The sequence below is a fragment of the Diadema antillarum genome, unplaced genomic scaffold (assembly GCF_040938485.1).
Source record: "Diadema antillarum isolate AM-2024a unplaced genomic scaffold, OU_Dant_1.0 scf00000154, whole genome shotgun sequence".
Taxonomy (NCBI): domain Eukaryota; kingdom Metazoa; phylum Echinodermata; class Echinoidea; order Diadematoida; family Diadematidae; genus Diadema; species Diadema antillarum.
This window is the reverse complement of record NW_027271043.1, coordinates 25969-37643: the sequence shown is the minus strand read 5'-3', so window position 1 is coordinate 37643 and position 11675 is coordinate 25969. Positions and strand designations below refer to the sequence as shown.

The 11675-nt window shown below is 39.5% G+C and overlaps 1 protein-coding gene across 1 annotated transcript; it reads left to right on the top strand.

Moving 5' to 3' along the window:
* Positions 1-358: 358 nt before the first annotated feature.
* Positions 359-11207, top strand: LOC139721990 (probable flavin-containing monoamine oxidase A). The gene is made up of 12 exons (XM_071633317.1): positions 359-461; positions 2161-2295; positions 2665-2752; positions 3337-3514; positions 4217-4331; positions 5281-5438; positions 6403-6583; positions 7916-8016; positions 8417-8590; positions 9315-9401; positions 9854-9951; positions 10773-11207. Exons 2-12 carry the CDS (start codon positions 2169-2171, stop codon positions 11140-11142), a joined length of 1677 nt encoding a protein of 558 aa, XP_071489418.1. The 5' UTR covers positions 359-461; positions 2161-2168; the 3' UTR covers positions 11143-11207.
* Positions 11208-11675: the final 468 nt, after the last annotated feature.

The window sequence follows — 11675 nt, the reverse complement described above, 5'->3', positions numbered from 1 at the left end:
ATATATGTCTCCCAAAACAATTGATTAAACATCAAAATAAATGGTAAATCAACGAACCTACCCCTCATCAAAGCACTTGTGACTAGAACGTAGAATAGTTTGTTGTTGTTAGCCTCATCCAAGGTCTTAAAAGATTAATACTTGGTGAGTGTTCTTCTCTGTTCCAAAACAACAAAGACTATGGATTTATTACGACATATTAGTTTAAAAAAAATGCAAAAAAAAAGGGAACAAGTTTGTGAAGGAATTGAAGTTTTTACTAAGATATAGTAATCATATTTTAGATCTCTTCACAGCCTTTGACTGAAGCCAGCCGATCAGACTGAGCAACAAGAGGGTGTTTCTGCGTGTACGACGGCAGGCAGCGAACACTGACTGGGTTGTTGATGTAACACCCTATAATAATACACTTGTATTGCGACTGATCTGATACAAGAACTATTGCGTAACTGCGTTGGCTGGTGAGTGAATATTAACCATCGGCTGATTAAATGCTATTTACATGGAATTTACAGTATGTATTGCTCATTTAACCTGATGAAGAGCAGTAGTTACGCTGATCATCCACATCACAGCAGAGCAACTCGACAGTGGCATCAAATTCATGGTCAACGATGCGGTGTTGTCTTGATTATGATGCTGCTTCTGCACTGCGCACTGTTGTTGTGCTGTGGCTATGCACTGCACTGGCCACTGAGCTGATCGCGATCGCTTGCCGCTTGCACTCGGCTGTCGCAATACTTTAGTACCCGGCGGCCAGCACTTTTACAAAGTCTAATCGCTCGTACTCGGTGTGTTTGTTGAAATGGTAATATAAAGTCTGCAGTGCATTGTTTTACAGAGTACAGTAGCTGCTGATAGGCCAGTTCGGAGTTTATAGCTCATGGGCACATTACATTGGTACGAATGGCCTTTCTTTTTTCTCAGTCGGTTATAAATATGCCTTATGGCAATTAATAGGGGCACTGCACTCGTTTTCAGCGCATAAGCTTTACGTAACAATTTATGGGATTCATCAATCCTCTTCAAACAAAGAATTGACACAGACCTGATCAGCACAGCAGATGGCCAGAATGATCCGTCAAATAACACCTGGAAAAGCATCCATTTCATTACTAATCTCTTTCTACTGATATTGCCAAATACCAATTCTTAGTGTCAGGTGGATGTGCCATTTTGGTGCTGGCAAGCACAGTAAACATAAGGATTCATTCCATCATGCATATAACAAATGCTTATCTCAGTTACAGTGAATTTAAAAACCAACGTGCCTGTTGAAGCTTGGATCCTTGGTACAAATGATCTTTTTCTGCTCATGCACAAAGTGGAACTGTGAACTGTCAACTGGCTTATTCATGAAGTGTTGCTTGTTGCCAGTACAATGTAATTTACCTACATATTTTGTGCGGGTTGCCTGAAAATGTTGTTGATGTTGCTCTAGACGCACCGTGCAGCTGAGGGTTGATGACGTAACGAAAGCCAAGGCTTCTACAATTGTATACTGGGAAAGTGGGCAATTTTCAACATGCATCAGTGGAAATCACTGATCTCTATGGAAGAAGAACAAGATCAGTGGTGGAAAAATCTGCTTGGCAGAGATCTGTCCGTCTGTGCTCTCAGAGTGCTTTTCTAGTTTTGTTTTGTTTTGTTTTTGAAAAATGCACATGTGTATTATTAATTCTTAACCCTGATATCAACATGCATTGCAAATAAGGTCTGTGAATGGATATTCTGAACAAATAAAATATTTTTTTATACCAAATCAAGAATCTATGATATCATTGGCCATAAGTAAATATAATCAATTTATGATTATTGATAATCACTATATAATGTGTAATACAAATTCAGATGCTACAAATATGTCTACTTTATCTCTCTGTATTGTCCATGATTGCTTGGTATCACAGTACTTTTAAGGTTCTAAGGATGATGAACTTTGCAAAATGTTAGAATGAAGTTTGATGAGGTAAGATGAGCCAAATAAGTTAGAGTACCGGTAATTGTTAATCTTGGGCATGCTTCCACTGAGTCATCACGATGTGAATATATTTTTTCGTTTTTTATTTTTTATTTTTATCTTTTTATATTTTAACGGATTCCGGCCATGATACCTGGTTATTGTGATGGGTATGTGTCCTTGTCCTTCTAATCTGACAGGTGGAAAAATGGCAGACAGGGGCGATCACATTTACGACGTCATCGTGGTCGGAGCGGGACTGTCGGGCCTGACGTCGGCATACCGACTTCGTCAACTTGTACCAGGATGCAGAGTGTTGGTTGTAGAGGCCAAAGGTAATAAATCAGTGACCCCTTCTTCGCACTATTCTTCATCTTACTACTTGTTAGGATTTGATCACTATTCTTATGTTGTGTTTGATCTTGATTTTTGGTGTCTTGAAGAAATAGTTTGCACAATGAACCGAAGCAGAATGAACAGAATACTAGTATAGTCTCCACATTGTGCATTGTGATATGTGTCTTTATTGCAATATCTTACCCAGCCTTGTTTTTATATGATTATGTACATCCCTGTAGAGACTAAGATGGCTGCTATTTGTCCACTGTCTCCCAAGACCTGGACCCATCAGAATGAAGATTTCAACAAAAAAAATTATTTTCTTTTATTATTATTATTGTTATTATTATTATTATTGCTTGTAGATAGAGTTGGAGGAAGAACTATGACAGTGGAGATGCAGGGAGCCCATGGACCAGACTCTTGGGACCTAGGGGGCCAGTGGGTGTCAAGGTGAGTATCTTTGGTAGGCTTCCAAACCCCTTATAACTTCCCCACTCTCCCAAGCTGCCCCCTCCCTTCTTTAGAGACATGGGAAAAGCGGGCAGGGGCTGCAGCTCCTACTCCTACACTTTTGGCTGGGGAAAATACAAATCTGGCATAGAAAACAATACAACAACAGCCTTACAAACACTTGGATTTAGATGGGGGCAGACCCCTGACCCCATCAAGAAACCTGAGACAGACTCTCATTCTAATGGTTTTGCTAGAAGTGAAATTGAATATTTTACCAGTGTGAATTATGACTCTCACTCACAAAAGTGACCTGTACTGTATGTCTTATACAAGAGGAAAAGTATTTTGCCTCTTACCATTGCTCAACTAGACTCTGTAGGACTTTCGCCCAAGCCCTGTCATTCTGAGGCAGAAGCATTGTAGACTGAGACACCTCACTGCCCTCACAGAGAGAGAGAAAGAAAAAAAACACGTATGTGCTGAAGGTTCATTTTATTATTTGCATGCATCTAGTTTGGAATAGGACTTAAATGCCTCCTGGCACTGCCACCGACGTTTCACCTTTCACCTTTGCCATTCAGTTCCCAGCATCACATCCAGTGGCTACTGCAAGAGCTGGGAGTGGAGCATTACCCGCAGGTCAACGAGGGTACCAAGCTGCTGCGGGCCGGAAAGGACTTTGGTATCACAGAGCATCGTGACGCCATTCCTTCTCTACCACTGCTGTCCTTGCTGGACGTCAACCGCTTCATGTCTAACGTAAGTTGGTCGGTGTGCTCACGTACTGTCCTGTGCATCGTGCATCGTAGAAGCTGTGGGTAAAAGGTCTGAGGACACATTGTAGTCTTCAATGTAGCCTCCAGTTTTATGATTGATTTTGAGGACTCTGGAACATCTATAGTAGGACTGATGTTGTAGTAAAAATGTTTCCTGTGATAAAAAGAAAGGACCCAAAAAAGAGTTGAAGAATGATGCATTCAGCTGAAGCAATGCCGTAAATACATCATCATAGCAACTGTTTTTGTTGTTTTTTTGTAAATCACAATGTTTGCTGATATACAAATGTTACAAGCAAACATCCTGTTTGCATTTTCAGTCTGTTTCTGTTTGGTTTTTGTTCTTGAAAATGAGCATTTTTATTTGATTCACTGCTCTAAAACCTCTTCCTTCCAGAAAACATTCCCACAACTCATTTTGTGTTTTGGGTAGTAGATGTCGCAAGGTAACCCCTACCAGTTGGGTTCTGAAAAGTCTTCCTTGAAAAGCCCACAGAACACCATATTACATGGCAACTTGATTTTCAATTGGTCAAATTACTTTATAGTCTTATGAGAGTTAAAGTAGTGTGTTGTTCCTGTTTTATTAGAGAGTTGAAGTAGTGGGTTGTTCCCGTTTTATTACTTTCACTTGTTTCCTGTACTTTTGCTGTGTAATCGCCCCAAGAATCAATGTTTCTTTCAGATGGACAGCATAGCGAGGGAGGTGCCATCAGACGAACCCTGGAAGGCACCCATTGCTGAAGAGTATGATGGCATGACAATGGAGCAGCTTGTGGAGAGCTGGACATGGACATCAGGTAGGGAGGGATGAATGCATGCAGGAAAAGATGAATACATGTTTGATTGCCACTCTTTGGAGGGCTCCCCAAGGTACCAGAAAAGTGTCTTAATAAATGACTGAAAATTCTATTGTTACATTCAGTGGACCTCAGGATAGGCCACAATCAATTCAGTTTACTTATAGTTGTGATTAATTGTCACTTTATGGTTGTTACCTGTATGTAGATAGATACCAGGTATGTGAGTGAATGAGTGGGGATTGGAGAGAGGAGTTTGAAAACATAAGTGAAGAGAAACAGAAGAATGTATGAGATTGATAAAAGATGGGTTTGGCAGTGCCATCATCAGAACCAGCTCTGAAAAGGTCTCTGGCAAATTAATATGATGGTGTCATTTCAGTGGAACAGCTTGTAGGGAGCTGGATTTGAAGACATGACATAGGGATGAATGAATGCAAGAAATGATGAATGCAAATAAGGTTGAATGCATGCAGGATTGCATTTGATTACCATTCAGTGGAGAGTTCCTCAAGGTACTAGTGTAAGCATGATAGGTGAGAGACTGAGCATGATTCAAAATGACCAAGAGTTTTTTAGTATTGTACACAGTGGATTTTAAGGAATTTTGCAAGTAGATATTTCTGAACACTTAGCCTGGCAGCTCATTGATCAACCGGTATTGGATGTGGTGAAACCAATTTTCTGACTGTTAGATAGTGGATACCCTTCTGTGGTGTGTGTGTGTGTATAATACTGACTGTGGTATAATTGTTTCATTCAGATTTATGTAAAGTGTAATGACTACAGATGATAATAATAGTATAAACACTGACAAATTAATTCACTGTTCCACAAAGGATAGGAAAGGCAGAAAATTGTTAAGTGCCAAGAAAGAATTATGCAAGATAGAGATCGGTTTCTTTTTGTCTGTAAAATGACTCTGATACTTCTGTTACTCTTTTGCCAGTTGCCAGGGAAACCATACAGACAGGTTTCCAGGTCGTAAATGGTGGAAAAATGCGGGAACAAAGCGCTCTCTCATACATCTTCTATATCAGCTCAGCTGGTAGCAACAGAAACTTGGTGGAAAACACAAAAGGCACAGCACAGGAACTTAGGATAAAGGTTAGTGTTCCAGTAATGTTCATTGTTACCTTGTTTATGAGATGTCTGTGATCATTGATATGTGTAAGTAATGTTACTTCAAAGAGCATCCACATTTGCTACACAATACATTGTCATATGATGTGGCAGTTTGAGCAAGATGCCAATGTAATGATAGTGCATGTTATCAGATATCTTGAAGCTAAAAGTGCGGTGATCCTATTACTGCTTCATATCCCAACTGCTTTTGGAAGTATTCTTGTTTGTCTCATGTTTTTGTGTATAATTACATGGAGGGAGTGCTGTATCATCATGACATGTGAATTACTTTCTAATCACTGGGTATGTTGCTAGTATACAGATGTATTCTGCTGTGGAACAATAATAGTAACAGCAAGGCTGTGTATTGAAGCAGTCCATATCTGTTTTATATACCGAATAGAATTGAATGAAATTTTACTAGGTCCATCACTGTAGCAAATTCTAAAATCATTGCATTGCAAACAAATTGTCATCTGCATTCCCATAGACATTTGTGTTGTGATTGTGTCAGACATGGATCACCTCTCGAGCTATGGAAGCCAAGTGTTTACAGTACATGTATGTATATACTTACCAACACAAACCAAAAGAGGGGGTTTTAGTACTACAGTGGACTCCGGTTATAACGAAGTCCCTGGGAACGGCAGTTTTCTTTCGTTATAACAAAGTTCATTGTAACCAAACACATAAACAGAAAAAAAAAAAACATCGAGCAAATAATGTTGCCGCCAGACTTTTTACTTTGTTGTAACCGGAATTTCATTATAAACCATGTTCGTTATAACGGGAGTGCACTGTAAGAGGCAGTTTGGGTAAAGTGGGACTGAAGGTGATTGCTGAATTCATTCCCCCAGTTTCACCCAATCAGAGCCAAGGATTCATCAAATGTGATGTATATAATCAGTAATATGGTCTTTTCATTCTCTGTCATATAACTGTCTAGGGTGGCGCCCAAGGTCTAAGCGATCAGCTGGTGGAGAGGCTTGGCATCGAGAACATCCTCCTCTCGGAACCAGTGGTGGCCATCAACCAGGGCCAGCCAGACAGGGTCAGGGTACACACGTTGTCGGGCAAGAAGCTCTGTTGTCGATGCGTCATTGTTGCAGCGCCCCCACACTGCGCAGGTAAGCAACCAATGCTCTGCAGACTGTCAAGACTGAAAATTGAACTCCTAAGGAACAAATATTTGATTGACATCAGTAGAAGGAAATTATCTTGTTTAAAAGCCTTTGAAGCAAAATATTACTGTAAAACGAGGAATGTTCGCGTGCATTTTAGTTTCGAGAATTTTGCGAGTGCCAAGATTCGCGAAATTAAAATGCACGCGAAAATTCTTGTCTACACTATATGCATTGAATGCCAGTGGCATTTCACGAAAATTTCATGCCGCAAAAAAAGCCGTCGGCTCCAATTCGCGAAAAATTCATGCTGCGAATATATCATGTTTTACAGTAGTTTGTCTATGAAAGTGTAAATGGTTGAACACCCAGTTATGTTAAAATATGTAGAGTTGTGTGCATTTAAATGTCAAAAAGTGTTTTAATGTTACGTCTGGTAGTATTCACTGAATAGATATGTAACTTGTTTTACTCCAATTTCATGTCGGTGATGCCCCCAATACCATCAAAGTTTTTTTTTTTTTTTTTTGTTTTTTGCATTTCGTGCAACCAGAAACTAGCACAAAAATAAAAGCACACAAATATTTCTCCTTGTCATGATAAAAAGCTAATTACTATTTTGATTCTGCGGAATTTAAAATGTACAAAATTCATCTCACTCGTGAACAATTTTTCACGAAAATTTACAGTTTAATAGTAGTTTGTTGCTTTCTTTTGTCACAGCTACTACTAAAACACTGATCAATTCAGTGCTTATTTATGTCAATGTCAATGTAGGGCAAATTGTCAATCAATTGCAATAAAAACAACTCTACAAAAGAATATCTCGAATTTGAATTGTGCTGATTATTTCTTGTGACATTTTGTTGTGGGAGTGTTCAGATATTTTCCCTTCTACAAACACATGTACCTGAGTTTTATCTCTGCCGTATGTGCTGAGTGTACCAGTAAAACAAGAAATGTTGATTTCGCGAATTTCGTGAGAGCCAAGATTTGGCGAATTAAAATGCACACGAAAGTTCTTGTCCACACCATATGCAATTCGCAATTGGCAATTCGCAAAAAATTAATGCTGTGAAAAGGCCGTCGGCTCCAATTTGCTAAATGTCATGCTGTGAAAATATCTTGCTTTGCAGTATCATATCAGAGTTAGATGTTTCCTTTCTGATCTACAATCTTCTGATCTGCTTCTAATACTCTTGTCTTCTTACTTCAGGCTTGAGTAGCCTTCTTTTCTTGAAGTCATTTCCTCTCTCTTTCTCTCTTTCTCGATCGAGCTTATTATAACATTCATGTCTGTTATCGCCAACATCAAGAATTTGTCCTTTCTCACCTCAGCTTCAATACAGTACTTGCCCGACCCACCTTGCAGGCGACTGAGATTACTAAGGCACATGAACCCAGGACATCTCTTCAAGTTTGTGGCCACTTACAAGAAGGTATTCCATCAAAGCTCATGCCTACCTGATCCCTCATACAATCTTGCATATATATAGAAAAGGTGGAGGTGCCAACCATCTTTCAGAAAGTAAAGAGAGAGAACAAAAATAGAAAATGGGAAATTAAATAAAAGTGCCAGGATGAGAAGTTGAGGTTTGTCAATACGCACTTTTTTATTTTAAAATGTGCCACTTAAATACCTTGAATAGATAATAATTTGTCTTATTATCTGCTTTCTGATAAAGATAAGGATGAACTAAAAAAAGTGATACATCTATGTAATAGAGCAAAATGGAAGATTGACATGGAAATAGATACTAACTTTGTTTTGTTTCAGAAGTAATTGTGCAGTTTTTAATGACACTAATGATGGAGAGCTGGTCTTTACCTTGTGTGTAGGCATTTTGGCGGGAAAAGGGATACTCTGGAGAAATCGTGTGCAACAGCAGTCACTCCACAGTGCCTGGATGTGAGAAGGGACCAGTGCAGTATGTCCTGGATGCGACCACATCGGAGGGAAGCCCCGCCCTGGTGGGCTTCATCGGCGATGGCTTACACTGGGGACAAGTAGAGGTGAGCTGAGTGGGGTGGTTCAACCTTTACAGGCAGCATTTGTGTATAAATGTGTCTTCCTTCATACCACATTTGACGAAAGAGTTTGATGGTGTTCTCGTGTAGTGAATAATGTTGTCAAGTTTAGCGTAGCGAGGTGTATGGTGTAGAGAGGTGTAGTATAATTTAGTTTAGTACATGGTGTAGTGCAATATATAAGTTAGTTCCTTGAGGTGTATGGTATTGTGTAGTATATAGTGTATTGGAATTTAATATTGCAACATGTTTTGAAATCATTTCCTAAATCTTGACCACCCAAAGCACATGAAGATTGCTAGTCAAGAGATTGTAGTCATGTGACTGTGAAGGCTACAGTGTTTTTAAATGCTTGAAACCTGCCATGGTTACATGATTTGCTGATATCCAAACAATTTTGCATAACATATTATTCAGTCTTCTGCCAGTACTCGTGTTCAAAACAGCCTATATATTATGTGATCTTTTTTCCAGATGAATATACATTGTATATACGGTTCGACAAAATGCAACATCTTTTGAATTTAAGAAAAAAAAAATCTGTTAACTTCTACCATCATATCATTATGCCTTTGATATGGTGTTAATTAGGGTATGAAACAACATTTATCTGTGTTGGTTGGAGGACAATATTCATTTTCTCTTTACAGCCACAATGCATTGATAACTTTTTCACATTGCTGTCATCATGTTTTTTTGTTTTGTTCAGAGTGAAGTTCGAAAGACAGCCATCCTGAATCATATGGCAGAGTTTTTGGGCCCAGAAGCGCAAAACCCCATCGACTACATGGAAAAGGTACTGGTACTGGTTGATAGTACTCACAATGTAAACCCAGCAATCATGATTTATTGTAACATCACCTCATGGGTCTAGAGTACTTAGGAATACTCAGACAAATGCAACAAGACAGAAAAATGAGTATGAGCTCAGAATAATTCAATTTGTTCTGCTGCTACTACTATCAATAACTGCTTCTACTGCTGTTGCTACTGCTACCACTACTATTACTTTATATTTGTGGGAGCAATAGAAGTAATAGTATTGATGATAATGATGATGATGACGATAATCATGGCATAACCAAAATCATAATTCAATTCATGATAATGATGATGATGACGATAATCATGGCATAAACAAAATCATAATTCAATTCATGATATCAACAATGATGATATTACGTTGTGTGAATATTTATTCTATGTTTCCCTCTGTGATCGTCATTTTATCGTCTGTTGTCAATCCAGGATTGGGCCCGTGAGCCGTACAATGGAGGCTGCCCAGTCAGCTACATGCTGCCGGGTGCCATGGCCTACTGGGATACCATCAGGTTGCCACATGATCGGTAAGTGTGGCCCGGTTTTATACTTTATCAATTTCTCTTTCCTTCCCTTCTCTATTCTTCTATCTCCTCTTCACTCTCTGTATGTTTTCTACCATCCTCATCTCCATGTTTGTTCTTCCCTCCACTTCTGTCTATCTGTTAATCTTTCTTGTATCAATCTGTTCTTCTCTCCATCTTTTTCCTCTCCTTTCCATCTGATGTGTCCCCTTCTCTCCATCTGTTATTCTTTCCTCTTCTCTTCATCTTCTCTCTCTACTTTCCATCTATTGTGTCCTCTTCTGTCCACCTGTTTCCCTCTCTTGTCCCATCTGTTCTTTCTTCTTCTCTCTGTCTTCCTCTTTCCTTTCCATCTATTGTGTAATCTTCTCTCTGTCTGTTTTCCTCTGTTGTCTCCATTTGTTCTTTTCTCCTCTTCTCTCTATCTTCCCCTCTACTTTCCATCTATTGTGTCCTCTTTTTTCCATCTGTTTTCCTCTGTTGTCTGCATCTGTTCTTCTCTCCTCTTCTCTCCATCCACTCCTTTCTTCCCTTTCTCTTTTCCCCTTGTGTTCATATCATTGATTTTTATAATATCCCTGTGTAGAAACCAATGATAGATTTGTGATTCAGTGACATCATCATTTCATCTAATTTGCATGTATGTCATAGTTATTTGGTGAAAACATTTGAAACTCATACTTCTATGATCCCATCTCAATAAAACTTCAGCCAATTGGTTTGTTTCATTTCACTATAATTGATGAAGTCAATTTTGATATGAAATAAAATCATTTTTGTGATTCAGTCAATGTTGTCATATGGAATATTATTTTTTTTGACAGCATTTACTGGGCAGGAACTGAGACAGCAACACAGTGGATGGGGTACCTCAATGGGGCCGTCCAGGCTGGCCTTAGGGCCGCTGAAGAGGTGTCCAGCCAGCTCAGGCCGATATCTGACCACCCTGACTGCTTAGGTGCTGCAGCAGCAACGGCAGGAGAAGCAGCAGCGGGAGAAACAGCCACTGGTCAAGCAAACACTGCCGACCTCCTGACCGCTCTGGACAACAGGCGATACGAAGCGGAGGACAGCTGTGCGGGCAGTTCGCTGATCTGGACGTTGGGCAAGCTGGCGTTTGTGGCTGCCTTCCTCGGTTTCTCCGTGAGGAGGGTGTGGCTGGCAGGTGGGAGGATCAATTTACCATGGCTCTGAAGAAGGTATTTTGTGAAGGGAGAATATAAGATGATGGATACAGAATTTAATACAATGGATCAATTTCTATTTGTGTACTTTATAGATGGTATATCAGTCTAATGGAATTGGAATGGCACATTGTGTGCATGAGTCATGCTCTAAGTCTGATTTTAAAAGATGCAGTAAGTTGTGTAAGAAGAACACTGCAAGCCGGCTGTAAGTGACATCATTAATGTGCAAGACTCTACTGCCATCAATGTACTCTATGCACATACAAGATTCAATAAAGTGTCCATCTTTCGTGAATCAGATTGATAGCATTATATCACAATTTATGACTACACCAGGTTTAGCTCTGGCCCTAAACTATCGCAGACTCTGACAAAACTCATCTTTTACCATGAACGATCATTTGACTGTATGTCTGAGAGTGCCCGAGGCACTGATTGTCAGCCTGCAGTAGATGTTGTGGGCCTATTGTGTGGAACTTGTATGTAAGGAGCAGTACTCAGACTGGTTCTATTTGAATTCAAAGTTAGTGATGACTTTTG

What these genes read in the sequence shown, in the direction of transcription:
- LOC139721990 (XM_071633317.1), top strand. Translation starts at nt 2,169, where the DNA reads ATGGCAGACAGGGGCGATCACATTTACGACGTCATCGTGGTCGGAGCG. An exon ending in GGGGGCCAGTGGGTGTCAAG is followed by an intron (nt 2,753 to 3,336) that starts GTGAGTATCTTT and finishes TTTGCCATTCAG; the next exon opens with TTCCCAGCATCACATCCAGT. An exon ending in GAGCTGGACATGGACATCAG is followed by an intron (nt 4,332 to 5,280) that starts GTAGGGAGGGAT and finishes CTCTTTTGCCAG; the next exon opens with TTGCCAGGGAAACCATACAG.